The sequence below is a fragment of the Oreochromis aureus genome, linkage group 22 (genome assembly GCF_013358895.1).
Source record: "Oreochromis aureus strain Israel breed Guangdong linkage group 22, ZZ_aureus, whole genome shotgun sequence".
Lineage (NCBI taxonomy): Eukaryota > Metazoa > Chordata > Actinopteri > Cichliformes > Cichlidae > Oreochromis > Oreochromis aureus.
The window spans coordinates 41,638,374-41,666,272 of NC_052962.1; the positions used below are offsets into that span (position 1 = coordinate 41,638,374).

The 27,899-nt window shown below is 44.2% G+C and overlaps 3 protein-coding genes across 5 annotated transcripts; 1 reads left to right on the forward strand and 2 right to left on the reverse strand.

The window, feature by feature from the left end:
* Window positions 1-2,461: 2,461 nt before the first annotated feature.
* On the reverse strand, window positions 2,462-5,632 carry psmb4 (proteasome 20S subunit beta 4). The gene is made up of 8 exons (XM_031751983.2): window positions 5,475-5,632; window positions 4,064-4,190; window positions 3,908-3,987; window positions 3,659-3,805; window positions 3,287-3,368; window positions 2,987-3,103; window positions 2,817-2,905; window positions 2,462-2,605 (listed from the first exon to the last, which is right to left on the reverse strand). Exons 1-8 carry the CDS (start codon window positions 5,597-5,599, stop codon window positions 2,593-2,595), a joined length of 780 nt encoding a protein of 259 aa, XP_031607843.1. The 5' UTR covers window positions 5,600-5,632; the 3' UTR covers window positions 2,462-2,592.
* A 3,766-nt stretch (window positions 5,633-9,398) lies between these two features.
* Window positions 9,399-16,281, reverse strand: LOC116329873. Its single transcript, XM_039605377.1, has 7 exons — window positions 16,167-16,281; window positions 13,797-14,141; window positions 12,598-12,936; window positions 12,418-12,519; window positions 11,998-12,324; window positions 11,289-11,618; window positions 9,399-11,208 (listed from the first exon to the last, which is right to left on the reverse strand). The coding sequence occupies exons 1-7, from the start codon at window positions 16,279-16,281 to the stop codon at window positions 11,129-11,131; spliced, it is 1,638 nt and encodes a 545-aa protein (XP_039461311.1). The 3' UTR covers window positions 9,399-11,128.
* A 156-nt stretch (window positions 16,282-16,437) lies between these two features.
* On the forward strand, window positions 16,438-27,794 carry LOC116329870 (BCL2/adenovirus E1B 19 kDa protein-interacting protein 2). Of its 3 annotated transcripts, none has more exons than XM_031751984.2 (15): window positions 16,438-16,593; window positions 16,926-16,976; window positions 17,664-17,797; window positions 18,176-18,235; window positions 18,312-18,413; window positions 18,487-18,522; window positions 18,598-18,648; window positions 24,597-24,680; window positions 24,779-24,940; window positions 25,017-25,256; window positions 25,336-25,438; window positions 25,741-25,872; window positions 26,627-26,713; window positions 26,872-26,970; window positions 27,114-27,794. In XM_031751984.2, exons 2-15 carry the CDS (start codon window positions 16,936-16,938, stop codon window positions 27,136-27,138), a joined length of 1,356 nt encoding a protein of 451 aa, XP_031607844.1. In that variant the 5' UTR covers window positions 16,438-16,593; window positions 16,926-16,935; the 3' UTR covers window positions 27,139-27,794. The 3 variants fall into 3 exon arrangements, with proteins under 3 accessions (XP_031607844.1, XP_031607846.1, XP_031607845.1); XM_031751986.2 differs by having other exon boundaries at window positions 24,842-24,940; XM_031751985.2 differs by having other exon boundaries at window positions 18,490-18,522.
* Window positions 27,795-27,899: the final 105 nt, after the last annotated feature.

Genomic DNA, 27,899 nt, shown 5'->3' on the forward strand with positions numbered 1-27,899 from the left:
CACTCTTTGTCCCACTCCTGTCAGGCAGGAGGCTGAGGAGCATTAAATGTAAAACCACCAGACTGAGAAACAGCTTCATTCCAGAAGCTGTGAGACTTCTCAATACATAAATGGACAAGAACTGATATTGTAGCTCCTCAAGCACTACTGACACTCACACAGTCACTTTATCAGTGCTGGTGGTCATCATGCCCGTTTGCTGCTATATCTATACTCCATACTGGTACTCAGGTTGTTGCACTCTATTTATTTGTCCTACTTATTTTTGTTATTGTTTCTTTCGCTCCGGGACCGTGTGCACATAATTTTGTTCCACCTCATGTAAACATGTGATGCGAATGACAATAAAGAATCCTTGAATTCTGTTCATCTGGATGTAGCGTTTTCAGTGGGAGAAACGTTTCATCATTCATCCAAGTGACTTCTTCAGTCTCAGCTGACTGCAGGTTTCATCAATCTTATAAACAGGACATTTGCATAAGTTTGGGGAAACCTGCAGTCAGCTGAGACTAGCTAGCAAGCGCTGAAACAGCCCGTTAAATCATTTCAGCGCGATCTTTTTCATTTCCAAACAATTCTTGGTAATGATACATAAACCCAGCGTCTATTCCCATTGGTCAGTTCTCAAAAATCTACCCAGACACCAAAAACGGGTTTAATCCTATTCGTTGAGTAGAATTACTTTTAGAACAAGAATTATGCTGATTGTACGGTTTTCCTGGTCTGCCTAGTTACAAAACAGATGAATTTTTCAGTTTAACTCTGCATAGCAACAGCGAAAGCAAAGCCAGCTCAAACAAAACAAAGTTGACATGCATGTAGAAATTAGGGATGCAACGATACCAATTTTTTCAAACTGATCCGATACCTGGATCTGAGTACTTGCCGATACCGAGTACAAAATCCGATACTTCTACCACACATGTTAAACTTAACCAGTAGTAAAGCGACCCCAGACAACTCTTTAACACAAAGCGAAAGCGTTTACTGAGCGTAAGGGCAGAGACAAATACTGTACAACACATCCCTTTTTAAACTCAAATGATATTCCAATTCCTTAACCAAATGAAATACACTGTATAAATGAAATAATTCCCTTTCAAATTATATTAAACAACCCAACTTATGTTATCACCTTTTGGTAAGTTACTCACTAATATACACTCCAAAACACGTTATATAACTCCACTAAACATACAATATTCACACATGGGCCCCACACACACTCACATTCACACTTGTTGCAGGCCTGTTTGTTGCTCACGCCGGACGATGGAGAAAAATCCTCTTCTCCCCAGTGAGAGCACAAAAGTCTGACTTACAGTTCCGTTGCTCGGTAGGTCGCCGTTCACCAGTCCCACACTAAATCCACTCCCTGCGGACCCGATGCTGTCTCTGCTACAGCGCGTTAGCCCGTCACTGTCCAGCTCTCCGACAGTCCATAGCGGCTGCCTCCGTGGTGCAGCCAAGCAGTCCGGGCTAGCCTTTAGCCTCGGCGATCGTAGCTGGAAACACAGTTTTCCACGGTGGTGCGACCGTTGAAACAAAAAGTCACTTCACCCACACTCTGTTGCGAAGCTCCCACACGGTTAGCTTTCTAGTTACACACTCTTTTGTGCTAGTTAACCTCAGTAAAACTAGCCGAGTCTCTCACTTTGGTTCAGCTAACCTCGTGCATCTCCCCATGCCGTTCTCTTCTCCTCCTCCATTGCAACAGATACACAGGTCCCGTTTTATGCTACCTTCACGGGCCTCCAGAAAATTAGAACTCTGAAGGGAGTTAAAATATTGTTCAGAGTTACATACCATAAAATAATACTTTTATGATTAACATAACAGTTTGATTGCTCTAATTACCTGTATTTACCTTGTGACATATTACAGGGCAAATTAAATTCAGGGTACACATCACATAACTGTGAACACCTTATGTTACCGTGGCGTTCAAGTCCATGGGAATTATGAGTATCTACTCCCAAATTCCCATCCGGGCTACATTAGTATCGGTTCATGGTATCGGTTAACTTTTACGAGTACGCACACATTTTACAGTATCGGCCCCGATACCCGATACCAGTATCGGTATCGGTGCATCCCTAGTAGAAATGTTAGGAAGAAACAGGGAGCTCAGGTTCTCCAGTCTGAGCATTTTATAATAACTGAATTCTCATTAACCACATAAAGGATGTGGTTAAAATATTTACACAATCTCAAATTTCTTAGAGTAAATAATGCTTTTTCCCTACAAACCCCAAGAATTTTAATGTGGATAAAAGACTAATTCCAAAATGTCAAAAAAACAAAACCCCCATCAAAACAAATTCAACTCTTCAAACCAATGTGCAGTGGTAAAAATCTGTGGAACAGTTGATATAAAAAAAGGTGATTCTACTTTTACTGAGGACAAATTTAACTGTTTCATCTGAAGATAATCTTCAATAAACTGCAGATGACAAATAAACCAAGAAAAACAGCTCTCTTTATTTCTTACATTTATTTTCCATCATACAAAAGAGAAAGTACACAGAATAAACTGGAGCAAACAGGAAGAGAAGGGTTTGTTAGTGATGCTGAGACCGCTGCCACTTCTCTTCATTCAAACCCGCTGCAGAGAAACATGAAGAAAAACGTCAGTCACATCAACAGATTGTAAATAAAGCTTTGTTTGTATCTGATCAACATTTTCATTACAGTGAAGTCAGGTGTTCTGCTTGGTTATGCTATCGACATATCAGGTGGTTCTTACTCTCAGAAACAGTTTTTAAACTGGAGGAAAAATCCCTAACTCTTCCTCGTATTCTGACCTTTGACCCTACCTGACCATGTGGGCTATGTCCCAATTGGTTTCAGAAGACAGGGGTCCGAGGATCTCCACGCCCTCTTCAGTGACGATGGCGATCTCGTGCTGAAATGAAACAGAAATAAAATTGTTACTTTCTCTGGATGGCGTCCATTACACCTAAGTGTGTGCGGCGGTGCGACTTACTCTGTTGTAGGAGCGAGCATCTCTGTAGTACAGCACTTTCAGGCACCGCTCCACCAGTTCCCGTGCCTCCTGTTTGGTGATCTCCGCCTTGTTCTCCACCACCTCCCTCATCAGAGGCTGCACACAGATTTAACACAGCTTTATTGGGACAGGTTCAAACTCCGCACAAACACTCCATCACTGGTCTCCTGGGCAACGCTTTAATGCCTCAACTGTTAGTCAGCTGTATGACCACACCTTAAAAACCTTTAGACATGATTAATCTTCTAAAGCCAGCAGAGCGTTACAGCTGAAACTCACCTGAGCCAAGTATGCACCAAAGCCCGTGGCCACTGTGGGAGCCTCATAAGCCACGCCCAGTTTATCCACGTAACCTAGGAAACTGGACAGAAGGAAGGCGGCAACCTAATGAGAGAAGAGCTACTTCCCATTTCAGGTTCACCTCTAACAGGTAAACACATTGAAACGCATCCTGGGAGTTACAGACTTTTTTTTTTTTTTTTAAAGAAACCGCCGTATCCATGAGCACCAAAAACATAAAACATTAAAGAAACAAAACTGACCTAGAACTAAACAAACGGGCTGTAACAAATACGGATGCAGCTTGATTGGTCTGCCCCCAACCACCCCCCACCCCAAGTCCTTATTCATGAAGCAGACGGGAAGTCTCACCTCTCACCGTTGTAGAAGCCGCCGATGACTACGGTATTCCACAGTGGGTTCATGCGGCTGCGGCGGTTGTACATGACGCGGGTGAGCCACGAGTGCACGGCCTTTGGGCTGTAGCTGTGCCCGTCACCTAGCAACTCCTCATCGATACTGACGAGAAAACCACACCAGTGAGATGGGGAGGGGGGATGTACAAGTGTGTGTATATGAGTATGCACACTCACATACGTGTGTGTGTGTGTGTGTGCTTACACCATCTGCTCGATGACCTGTTTCAGGTGTTGGTAGTCGGCGTAGTCGCCCGAGGCTCCCAGGATGGTGTTGTTGTTCACCTGTAGAGGAAACACCAATATTAAAGTCGCTGAAACAAGCAGTCGGTCAGCTGACCTCTGTTGGTGGTGGCATCACCTTCATGAGGCGGGAGATGTTCCTAAAGCGAGCCAGAGAGCCATACGAGCCCAGCATGTCCGCTGCGATCACCACCCCTCCAGTGAATTTCACACCAAGTACCGACGTCCCTGTAACCATCGGGTTTCTGTGGAAGGAGGACAGGGCACGGTTAATTTAAACAAGACCAATGGTGGCTTAATTAGCCTGTGTGATGGAACATGTGAAAACCCAGAGGGCAGAGAGCATGTCCTACTGAGAGGACATCTCAGCTGGCCCTGAGATGCCTCAATGTTCCCCCCAGGTAAGCTGGGGCCATTGCCCTGTGGCTCAACTTCAGCTAAGCGGAAAAAAATACCTAGATGCTTTATTGTCTCAATATTTTAGATGTAGAACTTTTATTGAAATGGTTGTCATGAATTTTCGAACAGTGTGCATTGCTACTAATGCACGGCACAACACACGCAACGCGCATGTTTCTTCTTTTCGTTATCTGGACTGTGTCTGTGCGCGTATATTTTATAAATACATATACAATCCATGATGCAAGGTGTCCCACAGTTAAGCAGCATGATTCATTAATGGTTCCAAATGCCTTTGTCCAGTTAATGGTCGTCAATTTTAACTTGCTATCGAAGTGATTCTTACTTTGAGGCTAGCCTAATCTTTTTCCTCTTTTACTCAGCTCAGAAACTAGATGCCAGGAACATGCCTACATGTAACAGAAAATAACTATGCTACCCACAATCCTCTGCTTAAACGTCTGATTAGTGGAGAGCACAGTTACCTTGGAAATGATAATACACACACAGAGTGCGATCTGAACAGAAAGGACTCGGCTAAAGGAGGTCAGAGGTCATTCTCATGGGAGCAGTAGTTCATTCACCTACAGCCAGGCTCTGTTGATAAACAGAGTAAATTGCGCTCTGTGGATAACGTGTGTCTGCTCTCAGTCACCCACTCGTTACCATGGTGACGTAAGCAGACTCACCTTCAGGTTGCTGAAAGCTCTAATTGGACAAGCCTGGCTGTATTTCCTGTAAACCTCCACACTGCAGTGACAGATGACTGACGCCTAACCTCGAGTGTTGCTGCCTGGGTCAATTTTAAGCCTGTTAACACTGAGTGCACGTCCCAAGATGGCGCCAGTGCCAGCAAACAGCAGTAAAGCTGCCCGAGGGACGGGTCCACCGAACTCAACTAAACCTGTTGTTGAAACACCGCACGAGAGCTCAGGTGGACTCAGGTGTGACCCGTGGGTCTCACGTCGGTGCTGACGTTACTCAGCAGAAAGGACGGAGAATACCCAGCGTTTAAATCAGTGTAACCTGGCAGTTAGCTTAGCATTAGCTACCCTCCTCCATGATGATGCAGCACTCAAACCGAAACCGGCACCGGGACCGGCCCCGGAGGAGGACCGCGGCTCACTCACAGTGTGTGTCGGACCGGTCCACAAGCTGTACCCGGTCCGCTACTGCTGCTCCCGGGGAAGGAGTAAAAGTGTCCCGGCTTTGGACCGTCCTCCCACAGACTCAACTTCACGCCACCAGACTCCATGTTAGATACTGCCGGAAGTGACGACAACGCCCCTTCTTTTAGGCGATTAGCCAGTTTGATGTCACAGGATGGCGTTTTACCGCCCCCTACTGGCAGGAGGAAACCATACAGCGCGTCATTAGTAAAGTAGATACAGATTCTAAATGTGAAAAGGAAAATATTTGTGGACGGAGCCAACTTTTGAGATTCAATTCAGAATAATTTAGAAATACTAAATTACAACAAATACAGACCGAAGAGAATGCTATTTCTGAAGTGCAAAACCTTACTGAGTATAGGTATCACTAGAGTCGCTGGAGACGGTGACGAGCCAAGGTTCCACAGAGGGAGGTTTGCCATGTTGGTGCCCGAGTAGTGGTAAGCTGAAGGACAGGCAGGTGAGATATCTGACCTTTTTTTTTAAAACTGTAAACATACAAACACGAACATACACGCTGAAAAGGAAGGAACAAGAGGTCATGGGATGATTATTAAAAAAATCAAGTACAATAGTTACTTTTGCAGTAAAAGTTAGAGGCAAAATTGTATGATCCAACTGTACAATGTGGCCTAGTCTGCTTCAAGAGCCAAACAATAACACCACTTCTCCCACATTTTCTTCCTGGGTCCTTTGGAGCCTTATAGCTTATGTCATCTGCTCTAATGTATGTAACTGTTTCATAACGAAAATAAATAAAATGCCCGTTGAGGGGCATTTCTGAAGCCAGCACTTTGTGACGGCTTTTTTTGTTGGCTGCTGACATAACTTTCAGAAGGTATTTATCTATACTGTTCAAGTGATTTAAAATAAGTCTGTTTTACCATGTTGTGGAAAAACAATGACCAGTAGGACAATGCATATGTTGTCCTCCAATGAGGAGGAAGAATCAACTGATGAGGAGGATTCAGGGTTGAAAGAGGAGGAAAATAATGACGAGGACATATATCCAATAGTTAGACCACATGCTACTTCTCCCTGTGAAGAAGCCCCCACATCACCCACTGCAGATGTGGAAGAAGGATATGAAGTGAAGGAAAGTGTCGAAGATGACGATGGGCAAGAATCTGAAATATGTCTGTGTAGTTTCAGTGAATCTGAAACTGAAATGGAAGATGTGTCAGAGGACTACACTTATTATGATGAAAAATGGTAAAAATGGCCTGTATTTATATAGCGCTTTACTAGTCCCTAAGGACCCCAAAGCGCTTTACATATCCAGACATCCACCCATTCACACACTGGTGATGGCAAGCTACATAGTAGCCACAGCCACCCTGGGGCGCACTGACAGAGGCGAGGCTGCCGAACACTGGCGCCACCGGGCCCTCTGACCACCACCAGTAGGCAACGGGTGAAGTGTCTTGCCCAAGGACACAACGACCGAGACTGTCCAAGCCGGGGCTCGAACCGGCAACCTTCCGATTACAAGGTGAACTCCCAACTCTTGAGCAAAGATCACCCCGAAGAGAAAGAATCAATTGAGAAAGAGGAGTCAACTGAGACAGAGGAATACTTCCAGTCATATGAGATAGCTTTTCTACTCGAGCACTCAAAGGTTTATGTACCATGCAAAATTCACCCAAGCACTTTTTTCCACAACCAAGTTCTTTTTATCCAACATTCACAAGCCAATGGATCCATCAGAGAGCAACTTGGGGTTCAGTAACGTGGCCAAGGATACTATGGCTTGAGACTGGAGCACCCAGAGATTGAGCTACAGCCAAGTTATTGCAGAGGTGGTGCCGTAAATGACAAACAAGGAGGGACCACAACAAGTGCAGAAAGCTGCATCGTCCTTGGACCTGCAGGCATATGTTGATTCTTGCTGGCGTACACTGATCCAGTACAGACACTACAGACAGTTTGTGGCATGCCAAGTCTTGTAGGGCAATTTTCATGCACACACGATTTAAGAAGTGATTTTTACAAAGTGTGACAGTTAACAGTAGACAGACTTTGTGGCTTTACAGGGCAGCGAGCGAGAAAATGCCCTGAGTGATGCAGTAAAAACAGTGGGCTCAAACACATTTTCCTCTCCTTCAGGGTCAACCGCAAGCACTGCATGGGTTCCACCAGTGGCTTAAGAGTAGAGTGGGTGGTACTGTAAATTGAAGTGACTGGTGGAGAAGGGAGAGTGGGGATGGACACCAGAGGTGAACTAGCAGGTGCCTTATGGGCCTTGTAGTTCTTTTCAGCTTCCCTTTGCCTCAGGCAGTTGCCAATTGTGAAAGTAAGGGAGGTTAATTCCTCGAAAGAAGCAGGTTCACTGGTCTTTCATCTGGTCATTTAGTGCCTGCAAAAATACACCCCTCTGTGGTGGTACTCATAACCATTCAATGGTCATTGATCAATGATCATGGCAATTTGCATAGAATAATTCTTTAATTGTCCCACAAGGGGAAATTTGGTTATAACAGCAGCAAAAAGACACATATACAACAAGAACAGGACACAGGACACAGAACAGAAACAGACACAATTTTTACATATTTACATCATGGACAATAGTTACCAATTACAGTTATTACAATTAAAGTACAGATAAGTGGCAAACCCAGGTTGTAGTGTGCAAACAGAGCAGGATACTGAAAGATGTTTAAATAGTTAAGAATATTTAGAATAATTAGAAAAGTGCAGATTGTGTGATTGTACCTGTGCATTAAAAAGTCAATGTGTAACTTCCGATTAGTTAGTATATATAAAGTGAGAAAAATAATGTGCAAGTTATAACAGCGGTAGTTGTTCGGTTGATTAGTCCAAGTTGCAGCGCTGATGTAAACCTCTGTGTTTGTTGGGAGCGGTTTTGATTGTACAGCCTGACAGCTGCAGGGAGGAAGGACCTGCGGAAACGCTCCTTCATGCATCGAGGATGCAGCAGTCTGTCACTGAAGGAGCTCTGCAGTTCAGCAACATTTACATGCATGGGGTGGGAGACTCTGTCCATCAGAGAAGTTATATCCTATTAGAGCGACTAGAGCATGCTGTAGGTATTACAGGTACTGCACTGCAGTACCTGTAATACCTACAGAGAAGTCCATCTCTGTGGCCACACTAAGAAAATCAACTACAAACTCAGCTACGCTTGGATTGCCACAACAGCTCAATAATTTCTTGGAAGAACTGCTCTCAGACACTGGACAAGCAAAAGTCTTTTTCAGTTCATTGAAGAAAACATCATATGGGGAGGAAGCAATAGGATGAAAAGTGAAAAATGCTTTGGCCCACAAAAGCGCTCTTCCCCTCAGTAATCTTCCACCTTAAGAAAGCTTAGTAGCGTTATCAGGGAAAGTGTGTGACAAGCAGCTTAAGGCTGGGGAACATTGCGATAAGAATCCCCCACAACATCCCAACTCATGGTTTAAACAAAACAGTGTTGCTAAACATGCCCACATGCACCACTGGAGTGGCAGTGACCGGATCAACGGACAGATGGACTGTTTGATGGATTCACAGTCTGACAGATGGATGGACTGTTGGACGGAAGGACAGTTTGAAGGATGGATGGATGATGCATGGGTGAACAGTCGAATGGATGGATGGAAGGATGATCGGTGGGTGGATGGATGAAGGCTGCATGGATAAATGCTTTTATTCCAATTTGTAGACCACACTGAAACACCTCGAACCTTGACAGGATTTCTTTCCCTTGACATTTCTTCCCCATGGATGTTCTGATATCCATGATCTCACTTTGAAATCCATCAAAGGACCAAAGTGGATACCATAGTGAGCTGGCTCTGGACCTCAGCCCACATGATGCCGCTGAGTTATCTGTTTTTGTTTGTATAATGTAACTGTAATTTAAAGAAATCAAAGAGCAACAGTTAAGGCACACACTGACAGGCTCCAGTGCTTTTATTCATTTCCATTTTTTCTCAGTACACAGAATCTCTCACTTTGTGCCCACTTGGTTTTACAGGTGAGTTCAGAGTGACACAGGCTGCTCATTCTGACTGCTTTTATGTCTTAAAGCTGATGAAACCTGATCACATGATAAAAAGTTGATGTAGAATTGTTGAGGTTTTTGTGCTCATGTTTAGTCCTGTGATGACTTCAAGGAATCGTGAACATCTCAAACACGAGTCTGACTGAGAATAAGTCAATGAGCTCAACAAAAATCCTTCATTCTCTGTGTCGTTTGTGGATCCTCCATTGGAGCTCCTGCTGAGACCTCCTTCCACATGGAGCTCTGAGGCTGATCCTGGTCACAGGATGGAGGACACACCTCAGATTGAGGTGCTGATGGCTTTATATGGCCTTATGTTTAACCTGCAGCAGAGCTGTGAATAAGGTTGCAGGTATCTCTTTAACAAGTCAAGCTGAGAGAGCGCTGCAGAGATGAATCAACATCGACAATCTTTCAGTGATGTCCCTCTGAAATAGCTTCTGGTTTTATCACCTCTGTCAGGGGCTGCGACCCAGCACTCTGAGTTTAGTTTTTGTATTTTTGTTTTCTTATGTTACATTGAAAGGATGTTAAGTTCTAGTATTTGTAAGGACAAGAGACGCATTATGGACAAAAACAAGACATCCCCCATAATCTTTAGTTACAATATTATATTTGGTTAAAATGTTCTGATTGTTCAAATATGTTATTTTCTTTGGTTGTTGTATAATAATGTGTGCCCCAATTTCCAATAAGATAAGACACAGTGCTGTAAGGGTAGTTATTCCTCCGTTACACCACAAGAGGGAGTATCCCCTGAAATGAGCAGCTCTAGTGGGAATTTAAAGTCTTTCATGATTCTGTTCAGGGCATGTTCCGTGTTCGTGTTCCATGTTCGTGTTTCCTCGCATGCACCTGTTCAGAATCATGTTCATGTCACTTTGTCATAGTCGTCACAGTTTAGCTTGTAGTTGTAGTTCTCTCCCGCTGCTTTGTTTTTGTATTCATGGTTTTTCAGCTCGCCTTTTGTGTAAACTCAGCTCCGTCTCCTGGCGTGTCTGCACCTGGGTGCTCCTTCTCACTCCCACATTCAGAAGTTAGGGAGATTGTCACAGTCTGCTTCCACAGACTGTGACAATCTCCCTAACTGGGTTTGGTTGTTGGGCCAAAAGGAATAATTTTCAAACTGTCTTTTTTTTTAATGTTATAAATCTGGTGTCCTACAGGTGTTTGTGGCGGTAAGCACAGACCCGACCACATATTTCACACTTTTGACACACTCTATTTCCCGGTTGCTGCTACAACACCCCTGGGCTGCAGCTTTTAGCAGCACGCACAGAACAACAACAACTCAGGATCCAGTTAATTCTTCTTACGCATGATGGAGCTCCGGTGCGTCGGTCTCCCCTGCGGACGCCCCACAAACCAACGCCCACCACAGTGTTAATGTCAGCTAAACACTTTTTATCATGTGGATCCTGAGAAACAAACAGTACATGTTCTGTTGTCTGAAATACTTTAAAAATGGATGACGTTTAAAAACCTTTGAATCCCGTTGTCTTATTTCCTCCTTTCCTTTGTTTGGACTTTTAAAATCTGGGCCACGGCTCACTGATTGATACTGAGCACAGTTCACCGAGAGGACCTGAGGGGGAGCCAGAGATTAGACAGACTGGGGGCCACGGTATCTGATCAAAGGAGTATTTTCTTCATTTTCTTCATCATCAGAGATGTGATTGAAATCTGCAGAAGGAGCAGACAGATGGTCAGACAGCAGGAAGCGACGAAAACAACAGAAACAGGAAACAAACTCTTCCTCTGACCTCTGACGTGGAGCCTCAGACTCTTCGTCCTCACGACTCGCTCTTCCTCTTTGATGGTGCACGTATACTCGCCACTGTCCAGCACCGTGGGCTCGTGCAGGACCAGACTGAGGTTTCTGTTCTTACGAGGGTCTTCGTCCTCCATCTTTGTGCGGCCACGGTACAACCAGGTCTGCTTCTCCAGACAGCTTGAGCCGCTCTGATAGACATGGACAATCATGGGCCACGGCTCATGACGGCTCCACTCCACAGTGGCTTTTTCTGTTGGAGGAATCCAGGTTCTCCAGGGCAGCACAGCATCGACCCCCTCTGACACCTTCACCTGAGGGACTGAAAGGACAGCCAATCAAAGCATCAGATGAGACATTTGATCACAGACTGTATATAAAAAAATATACATATCCACCGTGATGTCACCCAGTTGTTTGTTGACTCCATATTTTGTAATTTTGGAGCCAAAAACGAGCAGAAGTTTCCTGAGTAAATACAAAGTATCGATAACAGAACCCTGAGGAACTCCGTGACTGTGAGTAAAGCCTCTGGGACGTCCTCCACTTTCTATTTTTCTGTTTCTGTTTTTCTGTTTCATCTATAATGTTTCTGTTTCTGTATCAGGCTGTAAACATGTTTCTTTCTGCTGTAAAGTTTCAACATGGGAGTCTAACGGGACTGCAGGTACAGAGCTTCAGCCCTGGAGCTACGTTCTTACCTTTGACCTCCAGCCTCAGTCGTTTCTCACCCAGGACGACTTTGCCCCTGCAGAGGGTGCAGATGTAGATCCCGCTGTCTCGTCTTCGCGGTCGCCTCAGGGTCAGACTGAGATCTCCTGATGTCAGTGGGTCCTCGACCATCTCTGTACGGTCCGTGTATTTCACACCTGGTTTGCTTTCGCCGTTCGAGTACTCATAAACTGTGATTGGTTTGAAGCCAAGCCTGGAGCGCCTCCACGCCACTGTAGCACCGACTGGCAGGTTAGGCGTGGTTTTAAATTGCAGCTGAACAGACTCCCCCCCTTCATCCACCTCCATGGTGGAGACTGAGAAGAACCAAAACCAAAACATTAAATATGGAAACTGAACCTAAACCACAAGATCACAGAACCAAAACGTGAAACAAATGGAAAGCATACCCATCTTAAAATAATACCAGAAATATGCCACAAAACCTCCGCCAGCAACCAGACTGATGGCCATGATGCTCAGGAAAGCCGTGGCCCAGGTGGGAAACGGTTCTGTTGGTCAAAGAAAGAGGCACGAATGTGAGCGTGTGAACCACATCCCTCCCTCTCACCCGTGTCCCCGCCGCTTACTTTTGACGTGCTGCAGGGCTACTTTCTGCTTCAGCATGTCCGTGCCCGTGTTGATGGTGCAGACGTAGTGACCGTTGTCTCGCTCTGAGGGGTACTTCAGGGTCAGACTCAGGTCTCCCGTTTTCAGCGAGTCCTCATGCATGCGCGTGCGTCCACAGAAGAACTCGTCCTGTTTCTTCGGCAGCTCTGCACTGCTGTTCGGGAACACGTGGACAATCATGGGGATGGGCTCGGAGCGGCTCCACTCCACGGTGGTGTCGGCAGGCAGCAGAGATGTCGTTTGGCAGGGCAGTTGGATGAACTCGGACCCTTCTGTCACCTCCACCTCCAACATGCCAACTGAGAGGGTAAAAGAAAAGGTGTGCATGATGGTCAGGGTTAGGTCAGGTTAGGGTGAGGGGATGTTTTTCACATATTAGACCTTTTTTACCTCCATCATGTGAACAGACGGCCTTTTTAAAATGACTTCATCACAAACTATCATTATGTCCATGAGTTAGTTCAACATTTAGTTTTGTTTTGTCAGTTTAGCACAGATTTAACCAGCTGTTCCATGTTGTTATTCTTGGACCCTAGAGCAGCTTTGCTTGAGAGCCAGTTCAAGATCATCCTTCTTTATCTGATCCCAGGACTCGGAGCAGCTGAGAAAAACATAGCATGTGGTTCCTGATCTGCAGTGTCATGCTGAGCTTTCTTCAGTTCATTTCAGTTCAGTTGTATTCATACAGCTCCAAATCACACCAACAGCTGCCTAAAGGAGCTTTACAGCAACAACACAACTCTTATATACTATAGATTACTCTTAGTTGTTCTCGAGGACTGAACAATTGAAAATTTGTGTCATCCTCAAAAACTGTACAGAAAGCTGGTGGGTGGGGCTTCTGTGTGCTACAGTGACCATATGATAAATGGACAGATTGCACTTTTCTACTCAGAGCACTCGGCGTTTGTCGTATAGCACAACTCATTCACAGATATTTTTTCCGTGTTGAAGTGCTTTCTGTCTAACGTTCACACTGTGATGGATGCATGAGTTACTGTATTGATGCAACCAGGGAATTGAACCATCAACTTTTTAATTAGTCCTGTTGACCTGCTCTACTAAGTGAGGTAAAGCAGAGTGGTCTAAACTGTGGTGTGTTAAATCTCATGTCTATGTGCCTGAGCTACTTTGACTTCAAAGAGAGTCCGGTGCTGACCTTTGACCTGGAGCTCTATGTCGGTCAGCTTTAGCACGTCTTTCTGCTTGCTGATGATGCAGTCGTAACTTCCGGTGTCAGACAGCTCGGGTTTGCTCAGAGTGAGGCTCAGGTCTTTGGGGTCCGCCTCGTTTGCCCTCATTGCCGTGCGCCCACGGTAACGCATGTTCTGACCTTCCGGCTCGTCTCGGTCTTCGTGCCACCTGTGGATGGTGCTGGGATCGAGGTCAGGGCGGCTCCATGTCACTGTGGTGTCCTCCAGTAAAAAACCTACCCGGCAGGGCAGAAGCACAGACTCCGCCCCCTCATACACTTCCACTTTTGCAGCCAAGGCATGCTGGGAAACTGGAACACACGCACAACAGTCAGAGTGTTTTTTAGCTTTGCTGTCACTGTTTGGGAGAGAGACAGAATGTAGCAAAATAAAACAGGAAGTGCACTTAAGACTTAAAACTCAGGAATGAAGTGAGAATAAACCCATTAGGGGGGAAATAAGCGAGAGCACAAAACTGAAACTAAACTGAACAAAAATAGAGCTGAACAGTGCAGGTTAGGAGCCTCAGGACCATCAACTGTGCGTTGATTCCTGATAAAACATCTGTCTGAGATCACTGTGATCCAAAGCTGCTGCTGAGTAAGGAAACTCTGGACAGCAAGAGTCAGAGATAACCCACAGCTGCCCACACTATCTTACCGAGCACGAGGATCAAAAAGCCCCTCATCTTCCTCGATTAAGCGTTGTTTTAAGGGCTGGCTTTGTCCAGAGTGGATCTAAAATGGTGACAGGCGGCTCGTCGCTTCCCCAGGAAACAGAAAGAAAAACAACCTCCAGAGAAGAGGCACCGGGAATGTGAAGATTCCGGTCGAGCAGCTTTCTGCAGCAGCAAAAAGTAGAAATCGGAGCGTCCCATCCACAAAGTGCTTTTGTTGTTTGTGATGGATCAGTGAAGGACGCATAAATTACTGCAATGATAAATTGTTGTAAAGTAACAGGGAGCTGAGATGGAGGAATGAAGAGGCTGAACTGGACGGTGTTGCAGCTGCACAGGCTGGGACGAGTCTGGATGTATACTTATTACAAAAAACATGAATTCAAAGGGAGGAAGAAAAATCTTCACTTTTTTGTTTTAACTTTATATGAAAATAACATGGATTCATTTTCAGTTATCAGATGTAATAAATTCATTTCAGTTCAGCTCTGAGTTTTAATGACTGTTTGCATTTATAACCAATCAGCTTGTTCCATGATTCTTATGGAAAAATCTGCAAAGTGATGAAATCTTCCTGAGGAGACAGTGCAGTGAAAATGTTCGTGTTCGAGTGGCACTAAATAAATAAATAAATGATAAAAGTACTGGAAATACTGAAGTACATCAAGTTGTTATTTAGAAATGTTCCATTTGTATATTATTGAAACTATCATCTGGTGCACAAAATGCACTACAGGATAGAGACAACATAACTATTACTGTATTGTTGCTAGGCTTTCATTTCAGCACACCACCATACAAACATTCGCTCGTGCATTCATCACTAGGGCCATTCAGCGGGCTCAGTGCTCTGATGGCCTCGCTGTCCTGCACCTGCTCCCAGAGGGCAGAGGTCATGCAGGTGCAACGCATCACCAAGCGCTGACCATCTCCTCCAGAGACAGTAAGAGACAGCCGAAGATCTTTTGTGCTGTGTTAATGACCATCTGCAGGTTTTTAATGTCTGACACTGAGCAACTGGCATGTCAGGCCACGATGCAGAAGGTGAGCACGCTCTCTAAGATCCCCCAGGAATCTGAAGGAGGACACTCGCTGAACACAGTTAGGGGAATGTGTTTCCCTATGAAGTCAGTTACAGTCTCCTCAGTTTTGATGGTGTTGAGCAGAAGGTTGTAGTCAGCACAACATCTCGACGCTGTTTAACCTCTTCCCCGTACGCAATCTCGTCTCCTCCGCTGATCAGGCCAACGGCTGTTCTGTCATCAGCATGTTTAATGATGGTGTTAGAGGAGAAGGGAGGTGTGGGATCATGAGTGTGCAGGGCGTAGACACGAGGACTTAGCCTCGGGTCAGGGTGGAGGAGTAGGCGGTGCCCATGTTAACCACCTGGACAGGAAGTCCCTGATCCTGGAGGGCAGGGTTACAGCGTATATAATTACAGTATTTATATATTCTGCTCATTTATAAAGCATCAGCTGTGTGGATGCCAGCATGTTTCCATGAGGCCTGTGTCCCACAGTTACAACTCAAAAATTCTCAGAATTATTCATTAATAATAAACCACCAAAGTATTACTGTAAATATTTAAAGTCTTTCATTCTGAGTCCCTCCCAGCAGTCCTAACCCAAAGCATTGGTGTAACAGACTCACACGAACTCACCTCCACCTTCTCCGTCTCGGGGATCTTTCATGTCCCCATAAGTTTGAAGCAGGTCCTCATAAAACAGTAATACCTGAACCACAATGACACACATGCAGCAGGTAGCGACCTGCATGCTGCAGTTTCCACACCTGCATGTCTACTTGTACAGTCACAGTTGCTGTGGTAACGGGGCGGGCCTCTTGTTGTGCCAACAAATCAAAGCCGCCACACCTCTGTTGTCCTGTTGGCTAAAAGTACAGCGAGAGACGGGGGTGGGAGGGGCTGAGGTATCAGAGTTCGCTCATAAACTCACTAAAAGCAGCTGTGATGTCATCAGGTGAGCCTTCAGTCACACACACTGACTCTCAGGTGATCTCGGCTATTTACCTTGAACCTGTCTCACCTGTCTGACTTCACCTGGCCGTCGTCTTTCTGAGGACTCGCTGTAAGTCTTTTCTGACTCTTAAACTTTTCTTTATCACAGGAAGTCTTTTTCTGCTTAGACTTTTATTTTGTAATGTGTTCTTTGTCTTTCCTTTGAGCTGTTTTTGTTAGATAACAGTTGTGTCAATAAAGATTATTGACCTGAGCCCAGAGTGTTTCCTCAGATCTTAATGCAGCAACGTTTCAGCTGTTTTACAATGTACTGACAGTTATAATGTTACAGAACAATGTTTTCATGGATTCCATGCTAAACTGCAGGAATGTTAGCTAGTTTAGTCAAACTTGATCTAGCAGCAGGCTCTGGCCTAACGCTGTCTCACTGATCCTCAACAGCAGTAACAACATGGAGTCACGAGAGGAGGAGCCTGATGAGGAAACACAGAGGTCAGAGTTCATTTCAGCCTTTTGATTTCCTTCAGTTTGAAATGTAATCAAACAAAATCATTTAACAAACAGCTGTAGTGTTATGACCAGGGCTCCTGCTCCTCTGCAGGCATCCAGAAGACAGCCAATCAGAAGGACAAGGGCTTTTGGAGAGGGGGGGGGGCGTAAAGAGACAGGAGATAATAGAGCTAGCTTCCGTCACAGTCTGAGTCACCTTTAAAAACAACAGCTGTGATGTACATATAAAATAATCAAATGCATAACAACAATTTAAGAAAATAAGTTGAGCCTAGTGAGAAATCAGACAATCAAAGTAGTCAGAAGTCATCCTGATGTAAAACGCAGAGAATAACCGTGTGTTTCAGACAGGTCTGAAACATGTGTAATGTTGGGGAGGTGGAGATGTGAAGGGCACTTTGTTCCACAGTTTTGGAGCGAACTGAAGACTGCTATTGATCACAAGCAGCACACTCTGGGCCTGAGCTGGTTGCTGTTGTTGTTGTTGTGTGCTGCTGTCGGCTGTAAAAGTGCAGCCGAGCGTTAGAGAAACAGGACAGTGTGTCAGTGTGTAACTCTGTGGTTGGGTCATGCCACAGTGGGTAAGTGTGAAATTTAGGCAGCATTACTGGACAAGAGAAAAAAGAATAAACAGAAGTAAAGTATCGCTCAGTGTGCTTCTGTGTGCAGATCATTTCTGAAAGGCAAAGATACTGAGAGCATCCAAGCAGCCAACGGCATAACAGATGATACGACCACTACTACCACTGCGACAACTACTGCAACAGCTGTGAGCGCGACGTCTGCTGCAGACGGTCGATCAGGTACTGACAGAGCCGTCAGGCGTGTCAGACACTATTTATGTATTCAAATACACTCGCGTTCATTCATGCTGACCCACTGAGATCCAGTATGTGGAGTTCAAGGCATCATGATATAAATTCAAACAAATGAGCATCATTGCTGAAATTAATCATATCACCAAATCACACAGTTGTGTCTATTACTGAAGGAGAACAACTATAACGCCCTATCACTTTAGAAAAACTCCACCTGAGTTTGTGTCAAAGTTCAACTGTTTCCGTCATCTTTATTGTGTATTTTTGGTTCGGTGCACAAACCTCTGTTGGAGTGAGCAGGCAGCTCTGAGGTCTGTCTTCGGACTCAAACCTGAATCTTATTTTTAAATCATTTCTCTGCAGACGACGAGGAAACAGGTGACAAACCGCTCATCTCCACAGCACGTACAGAGCGGTCAGCAGGTATGGAGAACAAACAGTACGTCCTGGTCTCAGGCCAGTCCCTGTCATGAATTCTGTGATGTTTTGGGTTTTAAAGATGAGGAGGTGGCAGAGGAAGAATGTGGGGGGCAAATATCTGTTGGAAATGAGGAGGCTGAAGAAGGCAACGGGTGTAAGGAGGATGAGGAAGACAAGGAGGGTAAGGAAGGCTCATCCAGTTGTTTTTCCTTCAGATGACATTTTCTCTTCTCAACATATTCACAATTTTCCAGCAGATGAACTGCAGCAGGTGTCTGATGTCCAGCCAGGTAACTCTGACAGCTGCTCCTTTATTTTCTGCTTCTTCTGAGGTTCCTCTCTGATTGTTTCCTGTCATCTATCAGGCGGTGGCGACTCAGAGGATAAATCACTGACAACCACGAGACAGAGACCGGGTACGCAGACAATTTGTTGTTTCTGAGACGATTAACCTTTCTCTGCTCTTTTGATGCCACAAGAAAGAAAAATATATGAAAGCAAATACATCGCTTCAAAATGTATACATGTGTATTACAAAGTCATAGCTTAAAGCTGCGCACAGGAGGAAAGCAATAAAAAACAACAACATAAAACTCATTAAGGAATCCATCAAAATATTGAAATCTAAAATAAACCATAAATATCAGTATGTTACTATAAATATATACAGTAAATGAAAAATAAAACAATATAATAAAATAAAAAATAACAAAACTTTTAAAACAATATTATTTTGAAATGCCTTCATACATTTTCAGCTGTAATTAAATTAAAATAAACATTTTCATCTCAAACCTTTACAATAATTTCGTGATTTAAATACAAATCTGCAAATAATTCAACTTCCCAGCGACCGGAGGGCGAGAGGCGGCGTGCACTGTGTCACCCGGGACTGACACACACGGACCAACAACCATTCACACCTATGGCCAAGTTAGCTGTCCACAGACTGAAATCTAGAGCAGAGACAAAAGATTAAAGCAGCACAACGAGAAACACCAACAACAGCTGTGCTGGACAGAACTGCGCCCATCTATTCCACCACATGGGTGGAGCAAACACCAACAACAATTACACAGGATACGATATTGTTCATAAGCCAAAGTAATGCCCCGACATGCCCAGTAAAAAGATCAGAACCAGACCAGAGCTGGACTGGAATCTGCTCCCCTGTGCACCACCAAGTCATCACTGTTAGCAAGAGTGAGCTCCAACGATGGTAACTTAGCCATTGCAGAACCCGCATAACTTCTTCTTCGTGTTTTATTGGTGGTGCATTACTGCCACCAGCTGGCCTGGAGTGTGGAAAGGATGTCGCTGACTCGCGTAGCTGCCTGTTGCGCCTGTTCAAAAGTCGGCAGGATTAAAATAAAAATACACAGTAAATGAGAAAATGCTTTGCAGTCATTTCATTTTCCTTACACTGAAGGCAAACTTCCATACAATGAATTCCACTGATTAATAGAAACCCAAGTTCAAAGTCTACAAACCATACAGCTCTAAGACTTATGGACCGATCACATCCTCCCAGTATAACAAGCGTTTTCACTGGTCTTTGAATGTTTAGCATGTACATGTTTTGGTAACAATGCTGGGGTTTATCACAGCTTTCAGCCTTTTTTTCTCTTAACCATGCACAGGTCCAAATAACTTTTCAGTTCCTGCCAGTTATTCTATGTTTTATATCCGTGTCATTTAACTTGATAGCACAGTGTAAAGAAAAGCTGCAGAACTCTGTGTCACGGGCCGCGATGGCAGACTGTGGAGAAGCAGTGAAAGTCGGACCCAAAATGCAGGACTCTCATAATGAACAGTGGATTTATTAACAGTGAGCAGAAAAACAACTATAAACAAATCCCAGCTCTGTGGTCCCGTGGCGATTCTCCCTGAATCCCACACAGTGCAGAAGTCCATGCAAGGTGAGAAAAGGAGCAACCCCAAAAACTCCCGTTCCCACACCGTGACTCCAAAAACACACCCCGATTCCTGGTAAGAAACAAACACACTCAGGTTAGCGGGCAGGGGTGGATCTAGAGAAATTTTCTTAAGGTGGCATGAGGGTGGCAAAGAAATCAAATGGGGTGGCAAAATCAAGGCTTTTTTTTTTTCAAACACATATGCAGGTGGTTACATATGGTTAAAATAATTCAAATGCAGTAAGTATACACGTTTTTCATATCAATATAGTCTATAACTCAATTATTGTCTGTAGCCCACATAATTACACACTTCAGTTACATAAAACATGTGAGTTTTGATGTTATGTACTGTATAGCCTGTATGATAAATAAATATGGAGCCCAATAAGTATAAAATCCAGAAAGCTACACAACATGGGGCGGTTCATTTACAAACACAAGTCTAACTTAAGTTTCACTGTTTTTTGTTAGAACCAAATCACATTGTTACAGCTTAAATTACACAAAATGTCAGAAATCTGCACTGTCATGAACAAAAATTTAAACCTAATTTTTCATGATTTGTTGGATTAACCCTCTGAGGTCTGAAATACAACCGGACATTTTTGACTCCTTTTGAGTTTACGTTTGTATTTCACCCTCAAATTGTTTCATTTTATTTTTCCCCCTTTGCCTTGTTTGGTATCATTATTTTCAGCTCAACTGAATTTAGTTGTTTTTGTCACTGACATACTGCATTAGTATTACTGATCTGAAATCACACAAAGAACTTAAAATCTAAAAAAGTATTTTTTTACTGTAAAAACAAACAAACAAACAAAAAAAAAACCCACAGACATGTTGAGTAAATTTTTATAACTTGAAATGCAAATATAAATTGTACATTTTGTAAACATATACAACTATTTCTCTAAAAATGCAGCCAATACACCTGCCGTTTTTTTCCATCTTGTACAACCATTTAAAAATATTACTAAAACTAAAATGAGAGAACAATCAGGTGTTGCAATAAGATGCCCCACAAATGATGTGTGCCAGTAAAAAAAAAAATAAAAGTTTGTCCACCAAAAGACAGAGGAGAGCAGCACAGGGATAAACCTGCAGGCCTGACAACAGCAGGTGTATCACTCCGCTGGTTTTCTACTTAGTGACAGTGTTTACGTTGCAAATGTGCCTTAGTGACATTCATTAGTGCCCTCACTGACACACAAAACAAAACAACTACTACACAACAGAACAACTACACAAGACAACACAACGCAATAAGTATACACTCCACACTAAACGTCACAAATCTCCCACATCTAAAAACTCTCTTGCTCTCTCTCTGCCGTTACCGTCACTTCCAAAACTTTTCCCTCTGCCTAAACAACAAAATCCCACGTGTTGACTTTTTTTTTTTTTTTTTTTTTTAAATTGGTCGACATGGTACATTTTTCCACTGATGGGAAAAAAAGCCACCTCTTTCCTTTCTTTACTGTTTTCGCGCTGTCCTTAGAAAACGCTTAAAACACACACACACATAAAAAACGTGACGACAGTATTTAGTAAAAAGCGTGGCTTATATATATTATCATAACTCTGGATTTACTGGTCTGTAATTAAAATTTAAAAACTTTGAAGTCCAAACTTTCAATGTGGGCTGAAATAGAGACTCAGCGTGGCTGCAGCTTGTTGCTGTGTCAGCTTACATCACTCATGTGATTTGGAGGTGCAGCGTGTCCGTGGACCACAGAGGGTTAATAACACTCACCTTGCTTCCATTTCCAGAGTGTAACATCCAACCACCTCTGTAAAATCCTAAATTCCCATGGTGTTGTTCAAAATGTGCTCTGGCACAATCATAAGCATGGCTTGCTACTGAAAACAAGAAAAAAGCCGGTCCTGCTATGGGCTGAACCATTTGTTAATGGTGGAGGGGGGGGACACTATCCAATATATTCAGTTTTAGCATTTATATTCACTGTTGACTGTAACTACGCTCAAACTGTTAATGCTATCTTATTTTAATAAACAACACTGTCATATGCAAAACTGGGGTGGCACTTGGGGTGGCAAGGGATCATTTTAGGGTGGCACTTGCCACTGTTACGCCCCTTAGGTCTAGGCGTGTAGAGACGTACATAAGGTTGGAGGAGAGAGAGACAAGTACACGCCCTGATTCCCAAGCCAAACATCCAAAACCAGTGGTGAGTAAAAAGGTGATTTTATTGAAGGTAATGAAGCATAGCTCCAGGGTGAACCCAGGCCAAAATAATAAACAAAACCAACTAAGACCAGGGAAAACTAACTAAACCCTAGGAAAGAAACAAAACAAACAAAAGACAATACTAACCCTCGCTCCCTAACCCGGAAAACAGGAGAAAACTGTTCCAAAGAAAAAGGCGGCTCACCCCTTCCGCTTCAGCCTATGGGTGCCTAAGCACTAAGTTAACACACCAGGCGCGGCTCACACAAACACACAGCAAAAGTATAGGCTGGAAACCAGGGCCAGGGCCAGGACCGCGTCGGCTGTCAAACTGCTCGCTTGCTTGCTTGCTTGCTTGCTTGCTTGCTTGCTTGCTCGCTCGCTCGCTTCTCTCTCTCTCTGGCGGGAGCTGTCAGAATGGCTTTTTGAACGCAGTCACGTGTTCCACGGTCCAATCAGCTGCTCACTACTCTTCATTAGGGGAGGGACCTGCAAAGAGTCTTAGGCACAGTAAAGAGACAGAACAAAACAGCCCACACAGAGTTCTTATGGCCACAGCCGTAACACCACCCCATGCCACCCTTCTAGATCCACCCCTGTTAGCAGGATATGTACAGTCGCAAGGGTTTGCTCATACAGAAGTCCACAGCTGTACTAACAAGTTTACTCAAGGATCCAGCGCCGACCAGAGCTCGGGCACACTTTTAAATACAGCTCCCTTGACGATCTGCTGCAGCTGCTGTGTATGAAGAGACGCAGGTGTGGCTGCCTCTAGCGCACGAACACTTCCGGGGTTGCGATCCCTCAGGCGACCCAAATCATCCGGAAGTACACACGGAGAGATGAGGGGAAAAAGCAGAGAAAACAAAACACCACACATGGAAAAATAAACATATATACAAAGATACATGAGCCCTGGGTGGCTAGACCCAGGCCCTGACACTTTGGTCTTGTTGCTGCCTGGTACCTGGTTCCTCTGTTTGGAGCTCCTATTCCACAGCATCTCTCCCTCCTTATACACCATCCTCTAAACACAGAACAAAGAAAGGCTGCCCACATCACCCATCAAGCTGTCACCAGGACTCATCCTCCCTCAGGTAGTCCAACTAAGCATGACAGGAAAGAGCAATAAGGAGATAGGGGATGCAAGGAAGAGAGCAAGGAACAAAAATAGGAGAAGGAAGCAAACATGAGGATCAAGGCAGTGAAACGTAGCCAGCTACAGCTCATGGTTTGACTTTGAGCTATGCTGAGCTGTGCAAACAGTCATGGCCAAGCAGCTGCTGTGGCAGCGATAATGACAGACATATCCTTTACAGTAGCTTATCACCCCATGGGGTGAAAAAACACTTCATTTACTGTGGCTGAGTACTAGCAACAGTTACTACCGAAGGACCGGTCCTGTTCCTGCTCATTTGCTGCCTCGAGAAAAGATTTATATTTGAAAAGTAATCCTATAAACAGATCAATGAAAATTTAAAATACACTTTACATTATATACATGATAATAATAATTAATAATAAACACATTATTTTGTTATCGATGTATATATTCATAGATGCATGTGAACCTAAGTGAAATTCTCAGTCCATGGGCTGTAATACGACGTCGGCCCCCCTTTGCAGCTCTAACAGCTTCAGAGTGTTTCTGGAAGTTTTTGACCACACCTTTCAGAAGCGCATTTGTGAGCTCAGACAGTGATGCTGTCTGATCCCCACCCCACCAAACTTTACACTTGGCATAGTGCAGTCAGACTCGTGCATCACAGTCCCAGACGGAGAAGCGTGATTGGTCACTCCAGAGAGCATGTCTCCACTTCTTTATAGTCCAGTGGCAGCATCCTTTACACCCCTGCATCCGAGGCTTTAGAAGGTGCTTGCTGATGTAAGACTTGGATGGAGCTGCTCATCCTTGGAAACCCTTTCCATGAAGCTCTCTACGTGCTGTTCTTGAGCTAATCCAAAGGCCACGTGAAGTTTGGAGGTCTGTTGGGCTTGACTCTGCAAAAAGTTGGGAATCACTGCACACTATGTACCTCAGCACGTGCTGCTCTGTAATCTCATGTGGCTGAGTCGAGGCAGGCAGAACCTGCAGCTTTCAGGCTTTTTTCTTTCAAAAACTAATATGTTTGCGCTTACTTTAAAAAAAATGAAAATAAAAATCCAAACAGGCCCTCATCATCCGGTGGCTGTCATTGGTAAACACAGAAACATTCAGTAGGTATGTCACTGTTGAGCTTGTTCTCTCTTTCTCCAGCTCCTCCATGCACTCTAGCTTTGACCAGCCCACCACAAGCAAAGAAAAAAGTCCTGGTGGCTCCGACTCTCAGTCTGTCATTAGGTAACGAAACAATAGCTGGGATTTCTCTTTAAAACTCCAGCCACAGATTTCGTTTAGTGGCATGTAGTTTCAGCTGGCTCTTTGGTGTTGGGTTGCAGGTCGCAGCGGGTCCATGGTCTCTGATGACCTGTCTTCTGTCTTCCTTTCCCCCTCCCCTGAAGATGAAGACGACCCAGCACTTGACTTTGATCTAGATGCTATAGAGACACCCTCAGACAGCGAATCGCTGCCCTTCCCCATGTATGACCTGGACCTGGAAGGTGAGCGGTCATAGAGAGGTTATACAGGCCAAGGTTTGAAGACAGCTGTTTATCTTCTTACCTAATTGTTTCTCAGATGACCTGCGGCGTCTTGGTGTTGCCTCCAGCCACCACAGAGGTCACAGCTCCAGGTCTGACCCACAGACTGGTTGCCTGATGGAGACAGACCAGAGTGGTCTGGGTTTTCTGGAAAGGGAGGATGTGGTGGACAACCATGGCACCAGGTGGCGTTGTTTCACTACAGGTGACCCTCCACAGGAGAGCCGGGTCAATATGAGCGTCCTGGAGCCGTTTCTCAGGGTGCTGTCTCATGGAGGTACTGCTAGCTACCTGTGCACTGATTTACCAGTTTATCTTATGCCCCCTCACACTTTTAACACCTGTTGTCAATCCAGGTTACTATGGAGATGGTATGAATGACATCATCGTGTTTTCCTCCTGTTACCTGCCAGAAAACTGTCTGGAGAACTACCAGTATGTGATGGATAATCTGTTCAGGTAATGAACACACGTTGGCCTCTGACCCCTGACCTTCACCTCTGAGTCAAACAGCTCTTACATATCCCAGAGTCAGAAGTCCTGGCAAAGAAAAAGACATATCAAAAGGCTGATTTCCTCTTAGTGCACAGACCCACTACGGGTTCCAGTATAAAACCAGTAAGAGTCTTTGTGGATGTGATGGTGCTTAAGGGGAACTGGCTCTGGTTCAGCTGTCAGATAATTGACCAGTGGCAGTGAAGCTGATCGGTTCAGAGCTTTTTCGATTGGCCACCTCACCACTGCCTCTCTGTATGTATCAGGTTCGTAGTGGGCACTCTGGAGCTGATGGTGGCGGAGAACTATGTGATTGTGTATCTCTGTGCTGGAGGTCAGAAGGACAAACTGCCAGGAATCAGTTGGCTCAGAGAGTGCTACACCACCATCGACCGCAGGTAAGAAAAAACAGGTCCGAACAAGTGCATCCGTCCATCGGTCCATCTGTTATCGTCCACTTATCCAAAGCCAGGTCATGGTGGTGGCAGGGTGAGCTGCTATTCTTCCTTTAGCCTTGCAGCACTTTCCAGTTTCTGTTGCGTGTTTTGTCTCACTCCCATTTCTTCCTGTTGCATGTTGAAGCTCCACTTGGAACCATGTTAAAATCCAACCATGCAAAATAGGAGTTTTTGCCATTTTTCATGTGGTCTTAAACTTTTGATCAGGACTGTATCAATGGGCACATATTTAAGCTTTATTTCACTGATGTATCCGAAGCTCAGGGATCTTTTTCATGGCTAAGAATGCTTACTGAGCCTAATAAATAATAAAAACACAGTATTAGATCCAGTTTTTTCACTCGTGGCTGAAGGAGAAGGGTTTACTATTATTATTATTATGAATATACGAGTGGAAGAAAAACAACTGGAGGACATCATCTTCATGTCATGAACTCATTTTCAGGTGTGCCAGGCATAATTTTTAATCTATTTCCTCCTTCATTCGCCTGTTTTCAGCCTTTTATTTCACAAATTGTATTTCATTGTTTGACCCTTAACCCTGACATAGGCCCTAACATCCATGACCCGGAAATGGATAAATGGAAGACCATGGCTGCATTGATGATTGGATGTTGGTTGGATGGATGGTTTATCCCAAGTCCCTAATTCAGTGTTTCTTTATGATTTTTTTGGTGATTTTTTTGGCCTGCAGGTTGAGGAAGAACTTGAAGGGTTTCTATGTGGTTCATCCCACCTGGTACATTAAAGCTCTCATCACCATCATCAAACCCTTCATCAGGTGCACAGTCTGCTCTTCATCACCACCGTCTGATACTGACACAGATCATTGTTTTGCTAGTAAAAGCTTTAGAGCATAAATCCCATCATGCCGTCTTCTTGGACAGTGGTCATATCTGAATGGCTGAAACTCAAACTGTCTTTTTATTTCATCCTCAGTACCAAGTTCAGCAGGAAGCTTCAGTTCATCAGCAGCTTAAAGGAACTTTCTAACGTCATCCCCACTGAGCATGTTCAGATCCCAGACTGTGTCAAGCAGTGAGTGACATCATCACTTATTTATTCAAAGCTGACAGATTAGACGTATGTTTTAAAACATATTTCCTCATAAATGAATTAAAAACAGGAAAAACGTCAGCTGCAAACACAAGAAATATTGAGACGTATTAATTTCCCCACAGGTATGATGAAAGCCTGTCCAGGTGAGACTCCAGGTGGCGCTGCAGAGTCACGTACGTGTTTCTCTGACATCCAGCAGGATCTTATGCACTGTGTCAGCATTTGGGCTTCCTGAGTGAATCACCGTCACTTTTCTCAAGACTTCTAACTTTATCGACAGTCTGAGTGGTGAACAGTGTTAATGGGTCCAACATCTCTATGCTTTAAGTTTAAATTGAGGGCTGTTGCTACATAACTGTACAGTATGAGCCAGGAAGGAACAAGTGTCCCCTGAGATACATGACTTCATTTGTGATTTTAACTGAAACATTTCAGAGTCCCACAGTTACAACCTTGTTTGTAGAACTTAAAATTAAAAGTATTAGGACAAAAGCACAGTGATGTAAAATGAACTGCAGGTTCTGCGCGTCCTCAGAACGACACGCAAACATTCAAGTTTCACTGATACAAAAAGTGTTTTTGAGCCAGAACTGTCAGAGATTTCAACGTTGGACATTTTCAATCAAAGGGTTTTTAAAAAAAATGTGTTTTAAGGATTTTAACACATTTTCTCCAAGTTTCAGTGTTTTCTGTCAGAGTTGAACCTTCAGCCCTCTCTGCAGTCAGGGTTTGCCTTAAAGTGAAATGTTCTGTGCTGCTGAATAAACTCGCAATAGTTCCACAATCTGGGCTTTGTGTTTGAACCTCCTGCTTCCTACTTCATGAGCGTAACTTTGCAAGATTCACACTTCAAAATGATGCTATTATAAATAATGTTATTATAGACATGGTGCTGATTCTCAGCTGCT